Source organism: Nipponia nippon, unplaced genomic scaffold (genome assembly GCF_047370975.1).
Source record: "Nipponia nippon isolate SJK-2023a ecotype South Korea unplaced genomic scaffold, ASM4737097v1 scaffold_26, whole genome shotgun sequence".
Taxonomy (NCBI): Eukaryota; Metazoa; Chordata; class Aves; order Pelecaniformes; family Threskiornithidae; genus Nipponia; species Nipponia nippon.
In genome coordinates, this window is record NW_028262343.1 from 383,753 (window position 1) to 405,891 (window position 22,139).

Below are 22,139 nucleotides of genomic sequence, written 5' to 3' on the forward strand. Positions count from 1 at the left end.
ACAAAACAAAATAATTCTGAGAAATTATTTGTCTTTTGAGAAATGACTGCAGAAACACTTGGTATGATTCAGAAAGACCTTCCAAAACTCCTCTAGTGATGCATCTCTGAAAACATTCACTTTGGGATTCTTTAGAGAAAAGTACAGGAAACAAGAAAAAAGAAGAAAAAAAAAAAAAAAGAGAGAGAACACTCCCTTTCATAAAATTTATCCTAACCAGTAACAAAGACTAGCTTAAATCAAGAGCAATACAATTTTATTCTATTCGCAAATAAAAGCTGCCAATGTATAGAGATATCAGATGCATACATCTGAAGTCTGCTAAACACACAAACCAGTCACTAACACATGCCATTAAATATAGATTTCTAGGAACGTGATATTTGTTTCCATTTAGCACTTAGCTATTTTCAAGAGCTGTATTATATAGATGACCAATACTTCCAAAAATTCTACAAAAGTTTTGAATCTCTAGAAAGTAATTACTGAAATATGTCACAGACATTTATTTTAAAGGCCATAAATATAAGTTTGGAAAGGCATTTGAGAAGTTATCTAATCAGCCTTATACTCAGAGCTGATACTTTGCGAGTATCAGCTACTCTCATAAGTCAGCCATTCTGTAAATTAAGATTTTGGTTGGCACCAGACATTTCTTTGCCAAAAACCATACAAGATAAGGTGCAGTATTTGCTTGATAAAAAAAACCAAACCCAAAAACCCAACCCCCCCCAACAAAACCAAGAAAAAAAAGATTACTCCTACATTCTACTATTTTCAATCAAATAGCCTCTTTACATAAAAATATTTTTTTAAATCAGACAACACATATGCAAACTAAAAGTCTATTGGACAAACTTACAGCTGTGGCATGATAAATATACACTTCTTTCTATTCACAAAAATTGTTATATTATTATGCAAACAATTCAAGCACTAGAAATTTTTTTCCCTTGTTTAGCAATGAAAACTGAATTTATTTTTAAAGTGAGTATTTTTCAATGAAGTGACTTTAACTATACCACTCCCGGCAGCAATTACCAGATGTAAACTCCTCTGCTCCAGCAGTTATTCAATATATATGGCCTCAGGCTGTGGGTTGCAGAGAAATACAGGATCATAGGATAATTCAGGTTGGAAGGGACCATAGGAGATCTCTAGTCCAACCTCCTGCTCAAAGCAGGTTCAGCTATGAAGTCAGATCAAGTTGCTCAGGGTTCTATCCAGGCAAGTCCTGAAAACCTCCGAGGATAGAGGCTGCACAACCATCTAACAGTTTTTAATCAAGTGATCCTGAAAGTCAGCTCAAAAAGATTATGGTCTTCATAAATGGAACTGCTTGCTCTAGTGGGCTAGATGACAATAAAGTCATAGAACGTATACTGCCTCACCTTCTGTTTTGGGGGGTTTTTTTTTGTGTTTTTTTTTTTTTCCCAGGCTCAGAGTTTACAGGTGATCCACAAGAAAAGGAACGTCATATTTCAATATACAGAGATTATACTGCTATTATACAGTGAAGAAAAAGATATTTTATAAGTCAGTGTCATCCTGAACATTTTTCAATCCATTTCAGGCAGATAGACTGATCATTTTTGGCACTTACTGCAAAGACCTCAGACAACTGAAGGAACCTTCACAGAAGGTCAGTTTAGCACACAACAGTCTAACTAAATCATCCTTTAAATTAACTCAAACTTCTTGGTGTACCTGAAACAGAGTAGAAGCAGACATTTATCTTCAACATTGCAAACAGCTCCTTGACACCTACTTTAAATGGCATACAGCATAACTAGAAAAAGGTGCACAAAACACAAAAGAGAAACAATAATGCTCAGCATTATAGAGCTACTGCCTATTAAAGAGACTATAGATGGACAGTGAAGAAAAGGGGTAAAGAGAATAATAACGTACATAGAAGGAGAATAGCAATATAGAATAATGTACTATTTGCACAGGAAACAATTATTTTTCTCTTTTTCCACAGACAACTAGAAGGTCGTAAATGAAGCTAGCTCACAGGTTGGAAAAGTCAAAGGCCAATTTCTTTTCTATGTTTCTATTCAACTGTTTTTATAGGAAGGCAAAAGTTTAAAAAAAAAAACAAAAACAAAAACAACAACACACACCTTTAAAAAATGAGTTAAATTCATAGGAGATTGATAATGAAGTCTGACAGACAGCAATAGATCTGTAAGCCCACACATGGCCTGGAAAGCCCCCACCCAGTTGAAGTCAGTGTACACTGGAGGAATAGTCATTCCATGTTCCCTGAACATGGCCTGACCATTGCCGGTTACAGGTTATGGAACAAGGATTTGGTTTGAACTTTTAACACTGTTCTCATAATATATTCCAAATACCTAACAGTCTCAAAACACTTTGATTGAAGATCAAAGATCACTATTTATAGATGCAAATCATTCCACTATTTAATGCTCTTAAATAGCACTAGTATTCTCACAAATACACCACCAAATATTTTTATCTGTCTTCCTACAAGTCTTTTATAATTTTATAAACATCCTAACTCAATGAAATACTTATTTCATTAAAGTTGCTAAGCAGCAGGGGGGAGAAAAAAAAAAGTCTTATAAGGCAGGGAATTATTTTTATCTGACAGCAATCACACTAGAATAGCACTTCAAGCTATGAATAGCTTGCAAGACAAAATTTTAAATCTACATTGATTCAAAGATCAAAAGACTGTTTACAACTGTCATGTTTATTTACACAAAGACAGCACAAAAACATTTTCTGTCAGAGCTGACCTAGAAATTTTCAAGTAAAAACTAGTTTTGCTAGACAAGCATAAAGGGAAATAAAAATAAAGTTTATAACAGAAAATTGTTACCATGTTAACTTTGAAAGCTCAGACTTTCCACTCAGGTATGGCAAAGCACAGAGCGAATTAGATCCTCTTTCTGCTTAAAGAATGTTATCCAAAATCCATGTTCATTAGACCATTTCTCTCCTACCACCTCTCGTAGCATTTATTCACTTTCTCCTCTTCCCATGCCCCTTACTCAATTCCTAAGCTCACACGTCTTCCTGTTCAGTTATCCATTAATCACTTGAAACTCTCACTTATTAAATACTGTCCATCTCCTAACGATGGCCCTGTGCCTCAGTGTTACCCAACCTACCTTACCTTCCACTTCCTGCTTTTACCTTGCCTCTTCAGCTGCACTTCCCCATGATCAAACTGTGACACTCTCTCTCCTACTGCAGCCCCCTTCCCCACCTCATCTTACCGTGACATGTAATACGTTAACTTTTCACTTCCAGGTTTATAAAGATCTGAATTTCTGTAGCCCTTAGACCTGTTCACACAAATGGTGCGGACAAGATAGCAAAGTATGTATACTATATATGGTGAGCAGCCATCTTATTCTTGTCTCTGCTCCAAGAAGGGGAGGGGAAAGCCACATGATTATATTAGCATACATACAAGCAAGTAAGCCTTACTGATACGCTGGGTCTAGTTTTGCCGAGCAAAGCGCAAGCTCTTGCAGCTTCTTCCTATATATACCAGGACCCAGCCTCCTACAGATGCTGGCATGCAGAGTGCAACAGGAGACAGCATTCATACACATAGCCCACAGGAAAGGAAGAGACAGGGAAGAGACCCCGAGTGGAAACGCCCTACCAATATCCCTTAAAACTTTAACTTACATTATTCCCTAACAATGTCCTTTCCCAGTTTGCCTCCAAGATCCCTGACTCTCAAACTTCACAAAGCTATACTTAAAACGGAATAGGGTCCTAGGACTTGCAAAAAAGTGTTTTATAAGGATTGCTAGAAATTATGAGAACTCCTGCATAGACAAAGAACTAATGCCATTGAACAGCTCAAAGGTTATCACCCCAGCTGTGAAAAACCTAGTGGGATCATCTGTTTATGCTATAATAAAGCCATAGCAAGATGGGCAAACTATATATATAGAAAACATGTACACATTAGCTCTGACAACACCATAGCATTCTGAATTTGGTGGCTATTCAAATATTTTGTTGAAGCACTCAGTACTAAGTATTACAGAATAAGAGCTATTGTGGAAGTATTAAGGTACACTTCTACAGAACACATTGATTTCCAATTTTTCAAGACACTCAAAATTTAAATTTCTAGATATTTAAAATCTATAAGTTACTCAAGAGATTTCATAAATCAAAGATTATTTGTAAAAATGTTTTTTAAAAGACAGATAAGACAACACTTTCTCCATCTCTGATCCCAAAAGGCACTGCAGTAATGACCACTATAATTTACTAAGTATGTAAACAATCAGAATGAGAAGATTCTAACGTGACCAGACCGCCTGAAGGTATTTGGCAAAGATGAGTGCCAAGTGTGTTAGCAATTTCTACACAATCGATGCTGCTTTAAGAACTTGCACGAAACTTCAAAATCATTTCACTTAAGCACAAAACAGCCAACCTTCATGAAGCAGTCATTGTTACCTCTTACGTTGTTCTACTCAGCTTCCAGGCAATTGTCAAGCTAGTTCTATTAAAAAAAAAACAACAAACAAAAAAAAAACCAAAAAAACCCCAAAACAACCACCAACATTTGGTATTTTCTCTATCCCAAGTGCAAATTAAAGCCACCCAGAAGTAGCAGTGCAAAAACTACAATTAAATTGCAGATGCCATTTCACATTTATAGACATTACACACCTCAAAATACTAACTGAGAAAGTCTCTTTAATGGATTAGAGTGAGGGTTAAACAAAAAAAAAAATTTCCTTCATAAAAATGAGAACAAAATACTTATATGAGACCATGTAATGTTTTGCTTCAGAATATTTTCTTTGTTTTACCCATAGGAGTTACTAAAAATCTCTTCCCACTACAAAAATACACATTCCCTCTCTAATTTTCAGTTAACTCCTAATAGGAGAGCAGCAGTTCTACTATACCTGGCACAGACCAGAAAAGGGTGGGGAAGAGTGAAAAATTCGTGAAAATCTCTGATTCAAAAGAAAGAAAAGAAGCACTTGCAGAGTTCCAACCCTGAGGTTAGATACACACATGGTAGTAAAAAAAAAAAAAAAAAAAAAAAAAAAAGAAAAGGTGTTTAACTTACTTGGTTAAGGCCACCTGTTTACAGAACTTTCTACAGCACAACATAGACTGTGGCTGCCAATGCATTCCCTGATCTAACCCAGTGAGTCTCAAGGTATTATAGATTACTTTGCAGACCACAGAGCCATGGCAAATAGAAATCAGTCTTTTAAAAAAGCATCATAAAGCCATGTAATAGTCTGTGAAGAAAACTGAGGTTTACAACAGCCTGCTCGCCATAAAATATTTATTTATTTTAGCAACAACAGGCCCCTCAGGCCCATCCTCAGATCCACACAGACTCATATTCAGTATTAGAGGTCAGTGTTAGGTCAAAGTCTTGGCCCTGACATTTATGAAGAACCACAACAGCAGAGCTTCTCCGAGATAATGCATATAACACTGCCCATTCTAAACTTCTCTTTCTAAATGCCTTTTCATTTTATATTTAGACTTAATAGTACTCCTTAAACACTCACCTAGCACCCTCTACTTAAAAGCAAAACAAAAGATCTATTGTAACCAAACTGAAATAAACCAAAGGGGAACCTTCTGAAGGAGAAACATCACCAGAGTTACCTGAAACCCTGAATTCCTGCTCTCGGGAAATTCCAAATTCTTCTTTTATGAAAGAGACAAACAAAAAGACTTCAAAACTTAGTAAAGAATGCATTTTCTGAAACTTAATTTAGAGACAGCAGAAATAAAATGTTGTTTTAACCCTTTTTAGCCATAGTAGCCCCATCAGAAAGGGAGCTGGTCAACCTGGAAAGTAACAGAAAGCCAAGATAGACAACAATTACAGCTCCTGAGGAGTCTGAAAGTCCTAGCTCCGAGGCAATATATCTGACAGTCTATCAAGAAGACATGAAACCCCTAACTTCAGGGTTTCTCAGCTAGGAGGCACAATCTAGGTTAGAGAAAGCTTTCACTTTAGCAAACAGTAAATTCTGAATTTACAGGTAGCCTGTTTTCCATTAGAAGAATATTTCAGAGGAAAAATTTCAGCCAGCTCTACTTGGATGCTAAAAGACAGAAAAACTAGACTTCCTGAACTCTGCTGGAGTTTGCTATTATTTTTATTACTTCTGCATGGATGTCATTCAAATACTGTGTCGATAGTAGCAATATAAAAGCTTTGAGACATAAAACTATTGTTTTGTTTATACACAAACTATCTAGCTTTCCCAAACAATGGTTTCTTCCTAGCCATCTATTCTTTCTGATATGTGGCAGACTATTTCTATAGTATGTTCTCAGAAATCACAGATGAAAAACATACTGGAAAATATTCTGTGCTTACTGGCATCATGGGAAGTTATTGAGGGTAATTATCTCCAGGTCTCATTAATCACCCTCACAAAATTTACATGCCAGCATAATAAAAATACAACTTGGAGACCTGTAAAACATACACGGTTCAGTTCTACTTTTAAGATGAGAATGAGAAGAAACAGTTGTTAACAGATGTATAGGCTGAGATGGACTAACTAAAGCAAATATGGAACTTGGAAGAACTTTGAAAGTCAGTTTAGGTCATTTATAGGATTAGACAAAGCAAATTGAGTAGTCTGCTGGTATAAATTATATGTGTGAGACTGATTTTCATGTTGCATAGCACAATTGGCAAAGAGCCTGCTTACTTATAACATTTACACAGCATGTGTCATGAAGCAAGAATACCTGAATGCTTGCTTTGAGTAGTTATCTTAATACTGAGAAAAAGACTCATATTTTGTATATACATAAATTCAAGTATCTTTTCTTAGAGGTACTTAAAGTGGCAGAGAGAAACACCAGGGGAAAAAAGCAGGAAAAGAAACTGAGGACAAAATGACACCCCAGTGTTTAATTACTTTCCCAGCATAAGCATCTCTTTTTGAACCACTACTTTTCTGCACACCACTTCAACTATTCTTCCTTCAAGAGACTTATTTCAGTTTTACTGACCTTTCAAATCAATGTCACAGCATCTCATTTTAACCTTGCACAAAACCATGTAACTTGAGAAGGTACGTCCTCCCCCATGTCTTCATTTTTAGCCATTTGAGGGCTAAACCCAAGAACGCAGTCCAACAAAGCACGAACTGCTGCTGAAGACAAAGTATATTTTTTCACCCCATCGCAGCACACTGCTGCTATCTCTTTTGACACCACAGTAGCATTTGTGTAGTCAACTAGATGAGAACGTGGCCTGTCTGAAAGCTAATGGTCAGTCTCTTCACCTGATTCACTGAGAAGATGAACAAATCGCAGAAGCAGCATGGAAAAGGGAAGGAACATGGTTGGGACAGACAGCAAAAGGCAAGAGCATCCCCTTCAATAATAATCCACACTTCAATGGACAAACTTATTTCAAAACCTGAATCGTTTTCACAACCTGAATAGTTACAGCTAGAACTATTCAGTTAGTCTTTGGGATAAAGAGCTCAAAAAAAAAAATTAAAAAAACCCCACCCCATACATTATTGGGCTACCTATACTGAAGCACAATCTGCTCAGAAAACACAAAGGACATAATGCTTAAGGTATCATGCACTATATTCATCAATACCTTGAGCTTCCCATTTTGGAGCTCAGCAATGATTACCCTAATCATCATAAATTTGAAGTTATATTATTTAAATCTGACAGGACAGCAATAGCATCCCTTTCTGATGCTCTGAAGCAATAGCAAGTTTTTTCAGAGGTGTCTACTACCCTATTCTTAGCCAGCAAAAAGCACAGACAGAACATCATAATCCAAAATCATCATCTGCCATCCATTTGAAACCTACTGCAAAAGACAGGCAGAGACAATTTATCTCGAAATATGGGCTGTGGTGAGTTGCATTTCATAATGGACTTGATCACAATTGCAACAGAACTCTCACTTTTTTAGTCAAGGAGTTCCTGTCTGAAGTAGTAATTTTTGGATCTACAGAAAGACAGCTGGGGAGGGCAGAGGGGAAAAGAATAACAGTATACGCTGTCCAGGTGCATTGCAACAGGTTAAAAGTTAATAGGAATTTTGATCTGCCACAATTTTCACGTCAAAGATGGCTGTTTCCTTCCCCTTGCATCCTATCTCCAACATAAGAATCTCTTGCAAGCAATTTACAACTTTAATCTGCTTCACAGCTATGATTGTTGATGACAAACACTGTTTTTAAGTATTTTGATTTCAATGAAAAGTACTAGCAAACTGAGGAGCATAGGGCTATCATATTCCCAAAAAAGACGAGAACCATCTTAATACACTGTTTCCTTTATGTAGTCTCTCTACAATTACTAATATTATTTTGATTTTTTGAAAGCAGCTGGAATCACCTGAAGAACTTCTACAACACATCTCCTTAAAACTCTTCCCAAATCCAAAGAGGTAAAATACAAAATACAAGCACTATGTACATATAAAGGATAATGAAAGTACCTGGTTTATTATAAATTATGTTTTAGCATAGAATTTCAATCCTTTCTGTTGACCCAAAAGCTTCATTTTATGAAATCCAAATTCATCTATCATCAGTATTCTTCTACAACAGAAACACTACATCCTCTTGGATATTCACGTTGTCATACAATTAAATGGAGATGCTATCAGACAGGGGTGGGAGAGGACAAAGAAGAATAAGTGAATGTTAGCTTCTGACACCTTTACACAATTCTGTGGTTCCTATCCTTTTAGCTGAAAGTAAAATTGCTGATTAGAAAGAAAGAAAAATTTCCTGCTATTGTTGCAGGTAAATAAATCTCTTCTTTGTGATAATGTAACTATAAGCAGATATCTCAGGCAGATCAAAGTCAATAACTGAGTTACTGTAATAAGTTTATGGATTCTTGTCGTGGTTTAACCCCAGCTGGCAACTAAGCACCACAGAGCCCCTCGTTCACTCCCCCCCGGTGGGATGTGGGAGAGAATCAGAACAGTAAAAGTGAGAAAACTCATGGGTTGAGATAAAGACAGTTTAATAGGTACAGCAAAAGCTGCGCGCACAAGCAAAGCGAAGCAAGGAATTCATTCACTACTTCCCATGGGCAGGCAGGTGTTCAGCCATCCCCAGGAAAGCAGGGCTCCATCACACATAACGGTTACTTGGGAAGACAAATGCCATCACACCGAATGTCCCCCCTTCCTCCTTCTTCCCCCAGCTTATATACTGAGCATGACGTCATATGGTATGGAATAGCCCTTTGGCCAGTCTGGGTCAGCTGTCCTGGCTGTGCTCCCTCCCAGCTTCTTGTGCACCTGGCACAGCATGGGAAGCTGAAAAGTCCTTGACTACTGTAAACCCTACTCGGCAACAACTAAAATATCAGTGTGTTATCAACATTATTCTCATCCTAAATCCAAAACACAGCACTATACCAGCTACTAGGAAGAAAATTAACTCTATCCCAGCTGAAACCAGGACAATTCTTTAGATAAAATACTAGCTTTTAAGAGTTTTTCTTATTTAGGAACATCATCATTCTATAAGGAATAACTAATACAATTTCTGAATCTCTTGAAGGGGGTGGAAGTCAGCAAGACTGATGCTATATATGCTTAATTTAATATTAAGCATATTTTATAAAGTATTTGTCCAACAAATCTGATACCTGACTTTTCAAGTCAATCCCAAAAACTTCAACCACATCCTTTTTCAGAGCAGGAAATTCTTATATTAGAAATAATGTTTATTCTTCCAGCAAGAAGCTTCTCAACATAAAAATAAGCAAACAGATCTTGTAAAAATGAACACAAAATACAAAAAACAAAAACAACAAAAAAACCCTCAACCCACAAGCTTTTCCAAGTTCTCTATGACAAATAGAAAAGCTGGTCAATACTAGGAGAACTAACTGCATATTTATTCTGATAATTTGAAGCCCTTAGATCCTGTTGTACAGCCAACCAGCATTTGTTCCTCCTTAACTAGGTCCTTATACAGATTTCTATAAAGCTCTGATTCAGCTATTCAAGTAACCTTAAAGAGACTATAAACATATAAAGCACCTTAAACTCCAGTGAGAACCAATTAAAAGTCTTTTTACTGGCATAACTAAACATACTCATAAGAAGTTGGGGGAAAATGCAAACAATAATAGAAAATAATGATGGAAGAGGAGAAAAAGGAAAAGCTTCATTGCAACATTCATTGAAGACAGGTTAGAATGTCCAAAATTATTTGAACCCTCAAGGTAAAATTAGGCTGCTCTCACCACAGGTATCTTATTATATGAATTGATCCATTTTCACCTTCAGGGGATCAAAAAGATCTGTTCTTTTCTTTCCAATGCAGGTTATTGCAATTTTATCTACCTAAAGATGAGCGTAACCACAGCACAGAAGCTGCAGCTGACAATGAATGTCTCAAACAAGAAAAGCTGACATGGTCAAATTATGCATGTACTTTAATGACCTAGAGATTCTCTGTTACTTTCCAATATACATTCAATACACATATATTTATCTATAAGTCTAATAACTATATATTTATTACCTCTAAGAAAATCTTATACTCCCAGACACTACGGTACTGCACAATGCCAGACAGATTAAAACACAAACCCAAATTCAGCTTCTGTGGCAGTATTCTCTGGCAAGACCCAAATCAATTTCCTTTGATAAGGAACTGTGTGGTCTTACCCCAATCCATTCATACTCAGCTGAAAATATAATGTTCAGGGTTAGGGTCTTGCTTAAAAAATTCTTCGTTAATAGTTTCAATCCCTTCCCTCCTCTATGGACCTATAAGACAAGAGAGAAGAACCAAAGCCTCCACAGTTCTAGAATACAAGAACGACAGTAAGATGAGAACATGCTCAAAATTTTTTTCTCATGTTTAGACTCTAAGACAACAAGCATCCCTGAAATGCAAAACTGATTTTTGGTTTTGACAGCAATAGTATTCAATAAAATTTATTATTATCTAGAAGATTATAAAAAGACAAACCTCAATTTTTCTAATAGAATTGTTCTCACATCTACTGTCTGATGGATTTTGAATTTCACTGCTTTTCTGGACCAATCTGTTTTAAAATATATTTGGTGAAAGACACGACCCAGCTTCACCTGACAGGAATGCATTCAGAGAAGGCAGGTGCAGGCACGTGTGTATGTGTGTGTATGTATAAATAAAATAACCCAAACCAAGAGATTCATTTTTCATGTAGCTCTTAAATGGGTACAAAGGTATTTCAGATCCAGTAAAAGAAATACAGTTCTATCTATCTATATAATTGAAAAAAATAAAAATGCTTTTCTGAAGACAAAATAATTTAAGGAGACATTCATCCCTCTTAGCAGTCATCCCTAAAAAATAATAATAGAAAGATAAAAACAACATGCCCAGAATTTGTGAATATTCAAAATATTCAAGTAAGACACCTGCTAGAGGAAATACTTTGGATTTTCTCACATGTCAAAGGGAAAAATATTCAAACTTCAAGTCTGGATATTTCATTTGCAATTAAAATAAATTGGATTCCTCTTCATACTAGATTAAGGGTCTATGTCAACCTATACCTAGCTAGCTCTTTGCTGCAAATCTTACCTTTCAAGTAAACCATCACCTTCTCAACCCAGAAGGTTGCAGCAACATCTAATGATACATCCTGACCTACAGAACTTTTGAAAATTAGTATCTGGTTCAATAAAGAAAAGCAAGTCAGAGTGCAGAAGTGTTTATTAGTGGAATACTACAATGTGAGCACTTTGACAGCAGACTGCAGTCCCTCCTGATTTCCTCTTTTGATGCAATTTAAATCATTAGTCATTTTGCTAGAACATAAATTGTAGTCTAGTTATAAACAGAAGGTAAATTAGCAAGGAAAATCTCTGAAGCGTTCTGACAGCCAAATGCTAGAAATACTTTAGCAATCATACACATATTCTACAAGGCGCAATATTGCTGACAAGAAACTTGTCAGGTATTTGATTAACCTGCCACTGCATTTAAGAATAAATGACAAACAGCAACTGCTGTTGACTACTGAAAGCACTGTATTGGGTTTGTCTGGCAAGGTTTTGGTAGCCAGGGGGGCTACAGGGGTGGCTTCTGTGAGAAGATGCCAGAAGCTTCCCCTACGTCCGATTAAGCCAGTGCCAGCCGGCTCCAAGACGGACCTGCCGCTGGCCGAGGCCGAGCCAATCAGTGACATTGGTAGCGCCTCTGTGATAACATATTTAAGAAGGGGAGAAAACTGCTGCACAACAGCAGTCAGAAGAGAAAGGAGTGAGAATATGTGAGAGAAACAACTCTGCACACACCAAGGATCAGTGAAGAAGGAGGGGGAGGAGGTGCTCCAGGCACCAGAGCAGAGATTCCCCTGCAGCCCATGGTGAAGACCATGGTGAGGCAGGCTGTCCCCCTGCAGCCCATGGAGGTCCACAGTGGAGCAGATATCCACCTGCAGCCCATGGAGGACTCCACACTGGAGCAGGTGGATGTGCCTGAAGGAGGCTGTGACCCAGTGGAGAGCCTGTGCTGGAGCAGGTCTGTAGCAGGACCTGTGACCCCGTGGGGGACCCACACTGGAACAGTCCGTTCCTGAAGGACTGTACCCCGTGGAAAGGGCCCATGCTGGAGCAGTTCATGAAGAACTGCAGCCTGTGGGAAGGACCCATGTTGGAAAAGTTCACGGAGGACTGTCTCCTGTGGGTGGGACCCCATGGAGCAGGGGAAGAGTGTGAGGAAGAAGGAGCAGCAGAGACAATGTGTGATGAAGTGACCACAACCCCTATTCCCCATTCCCCTGCGCCGCTCGGGGGGAGGAGGTAGAGAAATTGGGAGTGAAGTTGAGCCCTGGAAGAAGGGAGGGGTGGGGAAAATGTGTTTTTAGATTTGTTTTTATTTCTTATTATCCTACTCTGATTTGATTGGTAATAAATTAAATTAATTTCCCCAAGTCGAGTCTGTTTTGCCTGTGGCAGTAACTGCTGAGTGATCTCCCTTGTCCTTATCTCAACCCACGAGCCTTTCATTATATTTTCTCTCCCCTGTCCAGTTGAGGAGCGGGAGTGGGGGAGCCAGCCAAGGTCAACCCACCACAAGCCAAATGCTATTGTCCAGCTTTTCAAGCATGTACACAGGCATACATTACAGAGATGCATCTCTTCACTAAAATGAAGTTAATAAAAAAAACGTAACTTTGCTGAAGAGGCGGCAACTAACACATGCAGAATGCTGAACCCTTAAGAGACCCCCTGAACAAATCAACACTTAAGAGTCTGACTGTTCATTTAGGAATGAAAAGACAAACTTAGAAGCCTAACTTTCACCATGATTAAGTGTATACATGTGCATATAATGACTTCAAATATTTGTACGGTTCTTGCAAAGATTCCTTCCATCAGGGTCCAATCTCTGTTCTCCATACTTTGTGCAAAATAAAAGATGTAGTTAATTTGTTCCATAACCTGCAAATTGATTTCTACACTACTACCTATTGTCACTGAGAATAAAATCTGACATTTATTTGAAAGAAATGTTTAATTAGAACTGGTGCTTAAATCCTCCACATCAGATATTTCACTCAAAAAAACCCCAAGGCTTCCCACAGCAGTAAGCAAATATAGCAGGATCAGAAAAATAACTCACATCCTGCCTAGATACAACCAGAAGCTTGCAATGCAAATCTTACACACATTTAGTGTCTCCTAGTGGTGGGTTGACCCTGGCTGGCAGCTAAGTCCCTCACAACTGCTCCCCCACCCCCCAGCAAGATGGGGGGAGAGAATAGGAAGAACAAAAGTGAAGAAAAAAAACAACCAAACCAAACCAAAAAACATGTGATGCAAAGACATTCACTCACCACCTCCCACACGCAGACTGATGCTCAGCCAGTCCCCAAGCAATGACCACCTACCAACCCCCCCCCCTTCCCTTTTTATTGCTGACCATGACACTATACACTATATATATCCCTTTGATCAGTTGGGGTCAGCTGTCCTGGCTGTCCCTCCTCACAGCTTCTTGCGTACCTCGAGCCTACTCACTGGGGGCAGGCAGAGTGAGAAACAGAGGTGGCTTCGATGCTGTGTAAACACTGTTCATCAACAGTTAAAACATGGGTGTGTTATCAACATTGTTTTGGTTAAAAAAAAAAAATAATCTAAAACCTAGCACCATACTGGCTGCTGTGAAAAAAATTAACTCTACCCCAGCCAGACCCAGTACACTCCTCTTAAAAACAGTAAGAAAACCAAAATCTCGTATGTCCTTCTAATGAAGACAAAGCAAGTCTAATATTGGCTGACTAAAGAATAGGTGGAAGTTTCACTGACTTTGACTAACTAGGCCACATTAAAACTACAATTCCCTCTTCTGGGCTTATAAATATACTGTATCTGCCCCCAAATACAACAACTATCCCTCTCTTCTACCTTTTCTTCTACGGTTGTCACAATTTAAAACACTATAAAGCACTGTGTTATTTCAAACCATTAATGTGGATGGATTTCCAGAGCAATGTTTTGGGTGTTTAAAAAAAAAAAAAAAAAAAGTGTGCATAATGGATAGGAATTCCTCTCTTTGTCTAAACTTCCCCTAGTTTCCTTTCAGTTTGTTCTTTTGTGAACAGGTCTCTCACTGGTTTCACTTATCCAGGTGCAAACAATTTTCAAGAAACAGACTATCTCATAATACTGCCATGTCAACATTTTCACTATGAGATAAAAAATTCCACTCATTTCACTGTTCTCACATTAAAAGGAACAAGTTCTTCCGTTTAGTACTTAACGTACTAACTGTAAATTGAAAGTCTCAGACACAGACTGCAGATGCTGCTAAAGCAGAAGTCCCATTTAAACATCCAGCATAGGCAAAGCAGTTGTAATTAGCACTTCCTAAGTGATTAGTATAGATCAAACATCCATCTGGCATTTACCTCAACCTAGCCAATAAATGTCATACCTGCCTTCTCCACTGTGCAATGCAGAATACATACTGAAATGGCAACATAATACATATGGAATGCTTCTCTCGTGGTAGATACTGTCAAATGTGAAAGTGCCGGAGTAAAATCAAGTGTCTACTGAAGTAAAAAATGGAAGTGCAATGTGCTGTGCAAAAATTATTTGCTAAATAGAAAACTCATGGTACATCCCATGTACAAAAGACACCTAGCCTGGCAGTTAAGTACTCTCTAACTAATACAACCACGATGCTATCTAGTAAGGCCATAAAGGCAGATGACTAGAAAGTGTATAGCAATAAGTAGCTTACAAGTGCTTAAAAGAATACCAGCAACAGAAAGATATGCAAAAAGCCTGATAGCCTAATTTCCCAGTGTGATGAATAAATCCTGTAACATCCACAAATAAAAGACCTATGAGCGTTTAACAGCTCTCCATTTACAAAGATCTAGCTTACAAGGCATACTATTTTATTATCTTAATGGTGGAAAGGAAAAAAAGGAAAGGAAAAAAAGGAAAGGAAAAAAAGGAAAGGAAAAAAAGGAAAGGAAAAAAAGGAAAGGAAAAAAAGGATTGAAATGCAGTATTTTAGTATAAGATATACTGGGGGAGGTGGGGAAGACTTGACATGCAGAATAGTGATCTGCACTCAGACTAACAGCTTAGTCATAGTTCCACATACCTATGTGCTCCTACTCATCCAGGCTTACATACAATGCACTTAGATGAAGAGAACAGTTGTGCACTATTTTATGTGTAACCTTGTAATTTTTATGTCTGAAATGCGAAATCATTCTGCAGTAACATTTTACAAATATTTCTGAAAGAAAATAAATTACTGAAATTGATCTAAGACCTGTTTGCAAGCTGGGAAAAACCCAGTTAAAAGTGGCACATGATAAATTGACTATTATTTTTTTCTTTCTTTACTAAAAGTTATGAGAAAACAGATTGAGAATGTTGTCTATGCAGAGGAAACTGAAACATTTACTCCAGAGTAGCTTCCCCTTCCCATCCTTCCAGTGGATGAAAAGCTGGATGTGAGACAGCAATGTGCTCTCGCAGCCCAGAAAGCCAACTGTATCCTGGGCTGCATCAAAAGGAGCGTGGCCAGCAGGTCGAGGGAGGTGATTCTACCCCCTCTACTCTGCTCTGGTGAGACCCCACCTGGAGTACTGCATCCAGCTCTGGAGCCCTCAGCACAGGAAGGACATGGACCTGTTGGAGCAGGTCCAGAGGAGGGCCACAAAAATGATCAGAGGGCTGGAACACCTCTCCTATGAGGAAAGGCTGAGAGAGCTGGGGCTGTTCAGCCTGGAGAAGAGAAGGCTGTGGGGAGACCTTATTGCAGCCTTTCAGTACTTAAAGGGGGCCTACAAGAAAGACGGGGACAGGCTTTTTAGCAGGGCCTGTTGCAATAGGACAAGGGGTAATGGTTTTAAACTAAAAGAGAGCAGATTCAGACTAGATATAAGGAAGAAATTTTTTACGATGACGGTGGTGAAACACTGGAACAGGTTGCCCAGAGAGGTGATAGATGCCCCATCCCTGGAAACATTCAAGATCAGGCTGGACAGGGCTCTGAGCAACCTGATCTAGTTGAAGATGTCCCCATTCATTGCAGCAGGAGTTGGACTAGATGACTTTTGGAGGTCCCTTCCAACTGAAGCCATTCTACAATTCCCCCAGTAATGCAACACAGAAGTGAATATGTGCTGTAGTAATTATTTGCTCTGTGAGTAGGAAAGTCATTCTTGAATATATTGTCTGTAGCCTGGTCAATTTAGCACTGCTAAGGCGGCACCATACATGTAGCTTAGCTAACTGAGATAAATGCTGCAGTACTTGAACTACTTTAGTATCAAAGAACACCTGAAATAATACCACTTTTTCTTTAACGTAAAAAGTTAGTTTTCAGTTCCATGATTACTTCCCTTCTAGCAATTAACAGCAATACTTTTTCAGATATACTTCATGCAAAATTTTTAATAAAAACAGCTTGCTATAGGAGAGGAAAAAGATTTACAGCTTTGTTTTTTAAGAGCACTTAGAAAAACCAAGAAGTATCACTAGAAAGGCTTTAACAATGTTTTTGCCTTTGTCCTACACTAGACAGCTTGACATGAAAGAAAGGACTACACTACACTGGAAGTTATCCATGAATAAATAATATAGATTACAGATTAGCCATGCTGTAAGAACAGGGATAACCACACTAGCTGCATGCAGAACCACGAAACATAAACACCATTTCAACACAATGTCAACTTGTATCCAAAGTGCTGCTTCCAAATCAGCACGTCATCCTCCAAAGAGCCCAAAATCTGAAGCAGGCAAACTGGCTCTCTAATAACTTATTTCAATACAATGAAAAGTATCATAAGCTGGAGACCTTCACATGAACTATTTGGACAAAAAGCTGTAACACTAAATCTTCAGCAATAAATTAAGTTTCTGAAAGTCAAATACAAGTAACAAAGATCCAAGAGAATTTCTGTACCTAACAAAGTGATTTAACATTACTTCACCCTCACAAATGACATTTTAGTCTTCACCAACAAAAGTGTAAATAAAACCAGAAATATTTACTGTTGCAGCATACTGCAGTACATGACAATTATTTCAGCATACTTCATGTGAGTTTTCTTTCAGCAAATAAGGAATTACTTACAGATCAAATAAGTATTTTTTCTTACTAAATATAATTATCTGAACTACAGAAGTAGGTGCCGTGTCTCTATAGCTGCTTCAATTTGTTTAGATGTGGTACATTGTATAGAGGATAGGAGCAGCTGTGTGCATTGCTGTATTTTAATAGATTCACAATTTGTACCAGGAGAACTCCAAAAAGGAAAAAAAAAAAAAAACACAAAAAACCCCATAAAAACCATAAACACCCCTATATGTACAAAAAACTTAAATGGAGCGACAGTTAAAGAGCACAGCCACCTAGCAGCCTCTCAGTTTTCTATGGGACTGAGCTACAAGATGTCTGGAAGAGCTGTAATAAACAAACTGGCCTGTACTCATCTCTTAGCTGTCATTTTTAAATAAGCTAACTTAATATTTATCACACCCTTCTTTTGGGAGTGATGACCTCAGATGCTTCAGTAGTTCTACAGAATAACCTCCCTTTTGCTGTGGCTTTGACCTATTCTATTGCAATACTATTTTTAACCTAATACAGCAAAGTATTTTATTTTGGTAAGTATTTTTTATTCCCATAGCAACAGGCTATTGCTCTATTCTAAATGGATGAACATGATTCCCTTTCCCAGTCATGTTTCTGAAGGGTTTCCAAATAAGTTGTAGGTGTTCTTGTGATGCTCCTTTTGTTCCAGTATATTACCTGCTCCTCCAAGGACACTGCATCTGTCATGTTATGCAAGCATGCACATATTTCAACACATACCACTTAAAACGTATCTTGACCTTGGAATACAGAAATAGTTACATATACACAGAAGATACAAACGGAAGAGGAACCATTGGTAGAAAAAAGAGCAACCAATCCATGTACATAAACTACATTTTAATTAGGCCAAACGGGGAAAAAAAAAAAAAAAAAAGACCGTGTCTAGGAAGCATGTGCAAATGCAGTTAATTTTGTGTTCAAGCATTAAGAATGGGATTGAGGCATGCTGTGTTTGTTTTAGGGCAGCTGGACATTCCCATCACTGAACCCATACTACAGCAACAACCAGGCAACAACTCAAAAGTTTTGCTGTGGTTGTTACAATCATTGTGCTATCCTGAAAGCAGGATTCACATAAATATCTAACAATCTCCTAGAAACATTAAACTCGTCAATCCATCACTGTCTGAATCTTCCTGGAAAACTCTCTCCTATGAGTAAAGGTTCTGCCATCTACACTTAAAAATTATAGATGGTAGCTCCTTACATGTGAAGCTTTTCTTTTTTCTTTTTTTTTTATACAATTTACATAATGTTAAGCCATATTCACCAGTGTTTAATATTAGAAATAAAATTACCCAAAAAAAACCCTCAAAGCTAAGTTATCAATGCAGTTATCAGTGACTTTTCTGAGAAAGAAGCTATTTCTAGGGAAACATGTTCTTAGGCCAATTCAGATTCCTTTATTTTATTTATTTATTTTAAAATCAACACTAAATTATTTTATCCTGTTGCAATAAAAAGGAAGGATGTTATCAGCTTTAAATTTACTGGCTTTCAATTGAGCTTATAGCTCACATACCTGCCTTTGCCTTTCCCTTACACTTTGTGTAGTTTCACAATTATACTTTACAGACCCTATATTGCTTTTCACTGCTTGCTGTCATGACAAAATTTCACACAAATGTCACGGGAAATCAATTCTATTGGAAGTAAAAACTTTATAAAAAGCATTTCCAGATGCATAAAGTACCTAAGTTTTGTTTATAATTAGAACAATAGAGAACAAAAAAAGAAATCATATTTGAAAATAAATCTATAGTTTTATTTTCAGTTTTAAAAGGGGAAAAACCGTGGAGACAAAGTGGTTTACATAGTGTAAGAGAGAAGGTTACAAGCAGACACAAAACCAAAATACAAACCCTAGTGATTCATGTCTAACAAAGCTCAGAAACGGTGTATGCTGCAGTTTGTGCACATAAGCCCCCTACCCTAGAGATGACATTATCATCCTTTTTGTCTGACATCTCAACTGCAAAATCTCAAGGGAGTCATGAATATCTGTGCCATTGTAATCACTTAGCTCCTTTTTCCATACAAAGAAATATTAGATTATCTGCAGTGTGTGCCACTGCTGCACTTAGCAAAGTTAAGATGATTTACAATTTTGATGCACACCGGTGCAAAGCTGGATTTTTAGGCCCAATGTTAATTATTAACTTTTGATATAACTAGGAATACTTGCACCGTATATTCTTTCTAGGCAGACAGAACGTTCCCTGCCTTGAAATCTTTACAGCCTAACGCCCACAAATTCAGAAGATTTAGCACACAATCATGGGAAAAAAAAAAAGGGCTGAAAGATCACCCAGTCTATCCCACCTTCTGTCTTGTCACACCTAACTTACTTTCTTGCAACTATTCAGGCGTGTAGAAAGAGAAACACACATATGCACAAGTCTTCAGATTCAACAGGTGGAAGAACACAACACTCTGAATATCTACTGACTGTATTAGGATGCCATGGCAAGGTCCATCTGAAAAAAAATGGGATTACAAGAATATGGCCCAAAATTCACAATCTGAGAGAGAGAAATAAAATATGTTATTGTGGCAGGTATATATACAGATATACCTACACGCATTAAAAAACAAATGTTAACTAGGAAAACTACTCTTTAACCTATTCGTTATCAACCAGCAAATTTATTTTAGATGCAACATATAGTCAAAGAACATATAACTTAGCAGCTTTCCCCCCCCATTATTCTGTGCTCATGAACACGCACAGTATTAAGAGACTTCCACCCAAATCAATAAACTGGTTTCATTTGTTTACTTATCACTAAAAAAAAAGGCAGGTTGCTTAATTAAATTCATATTATAACTCACATCTAAAATAAACTCACGTTATACTTCACCATACACAACATCAAACTAAACTGACAGGACTGACTCTCTGCAGTGTGCGTGCTTTTTATGTTGATTACCTTTCTCAAATGAAACAAAAAATCCAGCACACTGGTAGAAGTATACCTTCCTCAATGACTGTTATTCACAGTATCATGACACCCAATTAAGCTATAAATTGAGTAAAACCACAGAATTACATAATAACACCATTTCCTCATTTTGACACACTTCTCATTATTCAAGGCCCATTTTTGTCATGTATCTCCACAAAGACATTTTTAACATGTGTTAGTCTGGAAAGTCTTATTAAAAAGGGCTGCTAAGCATCCTAAAGCACCTGAAAAACCCATAAGTACCATATAGTTGTGTCTGACAAAATACATAGGAGTAGACAAGGCTCCCACATTAGAGCTATGGGTAAGTACAGGAGTATAAATATCACGGGTCTAACCAGGGCCTCCAAGTCAACCACCAACACTGTCAGAGGCTCCAGGTCCCCGTCTTCCCCCAAGCCCTACGCTGCCTTCCTTGAGATACTACCTTAGAGCCCCTCTGCGAAGCCTGCATCCAAAGGGCGATCCGAAATCTCTGCGAGGTTCCCTCTTGCCCAACATCCAAGCATCTTCCTCACCTCCTCCAAAATCCCGAGCCTGTTCCAGCATGCGCCCCTACCCCTAGCAACATCACAGTCCCCGTCCCCAGCAACGCCTCTGCCCCAAACCCACAACAATACTCACCCAACAGCGTCCTTGCCCCCATCCCACCCGCACCCTAGCGCCACTTCGGCTCCCCTTCCCCATCAACGACCTCCATAAGTCCCCGAATAACCGGTGTCCCCTCAGGCACCCCCTGCCCAGCGCCCCTCACCTCGGCCCGCCCCAGACCCGCCGCCACGGCCCCGGCCGCACCTCACGGTCCTTGAGGCCCAGGAGCAGCACCTCTTCCATGAGGGTGAGCCGCGTTTCCTTGGAGTCGCCTTTCTCGTCGTCGCCGGGCTCGTCCCGGCGGCCTTCATCCTCCGGGCCGCCCCCCACCCCTTGCTCCTTGTCGGCGGCGGCGCTGCGGGAGGCCTCAGTCCGGCGCTGCACCAGGCCAGAGCTGCGCTGGGTCAGGGAAGTCATGGCTGGAGGCGACGGGAGGGCAAAGGCCCGCCGCAGGGAGAGGGGCTTGGCGACCGCTCAAGGGGGGGGGAGGGGAGAAGGAGAAAGGACGGGAGCCGCTCCTGCCTCCGCCCTATCCGCACCAGAGGAGCAGCCGGCCGGGGGAAGTCATGGGGAGCAGCGCTCGGCCGCGGCAGGGGAGGCAGAGGCAGCGACAGTGGGGGCCGCCGTCCCCCCCCTGCGGTGGCCGAGCTGGCGGAGGCGGCTTCTCCTCCAATATGGCGGCGCGAGCTGATGTCAGCGGAGGATGTGGCAGCGGCAGGCGGGGGACGACCGGAAACGGCCGCAGGCGGGAGGAGCCCCCCCCCGCGGGACAGGAGATGGGGACGGGGCGCCCCGGGGACGCGGCCCCCTAGGCCTCAGAGAGTGCGGGTGGTGCCGGGCGTTGTTGACTGTTACTGTTATCTGGGGCTGTGGAGGACGGCTAATCCAACACTCGAGGCGGAGCAGCCAGCCGATGCCCTCCGTGGCATAACCCAGGGGCTGG

General features: G+C 39.3%; 1 protein-coding gene across 2 annotated transcripts in view; it reads right to left on the reverse strand.

Annotated features, from left to right (window-relative positions):
- The window catches only part of LOC104009850 (Golgi phosphoprotein 3), a 36,664-nt gene extending 14,739 nt beyond the window's left edge, over positions 1–21,925 (reverse strand). The window contains exons 1-2 of one of the 2 annotated variants that reach the window (XM_087762603.1): positions 21,401–21,539; positions 19,988–20,116 (exon numbers count right to left, since the gene is read on the reverse strand). In XM_087762603.1, coding sequence (XP_087618729.1) covers positions 19,988–20,029 — 42 coding nt within the window. In that variant the 5' untranslated portion in view covers positions 20,030–20,116; positions 21,401–21,539. Of the gene's footprint in view, positions 1–19,987; positions 20,117–21,400 lie in introns of both variants that reach the window. The other variant, XM_087762602.1, reaches the window with a different exon arrangement.
- Positions 21,926–22,139: the final 214 nt, after the last annotated feature.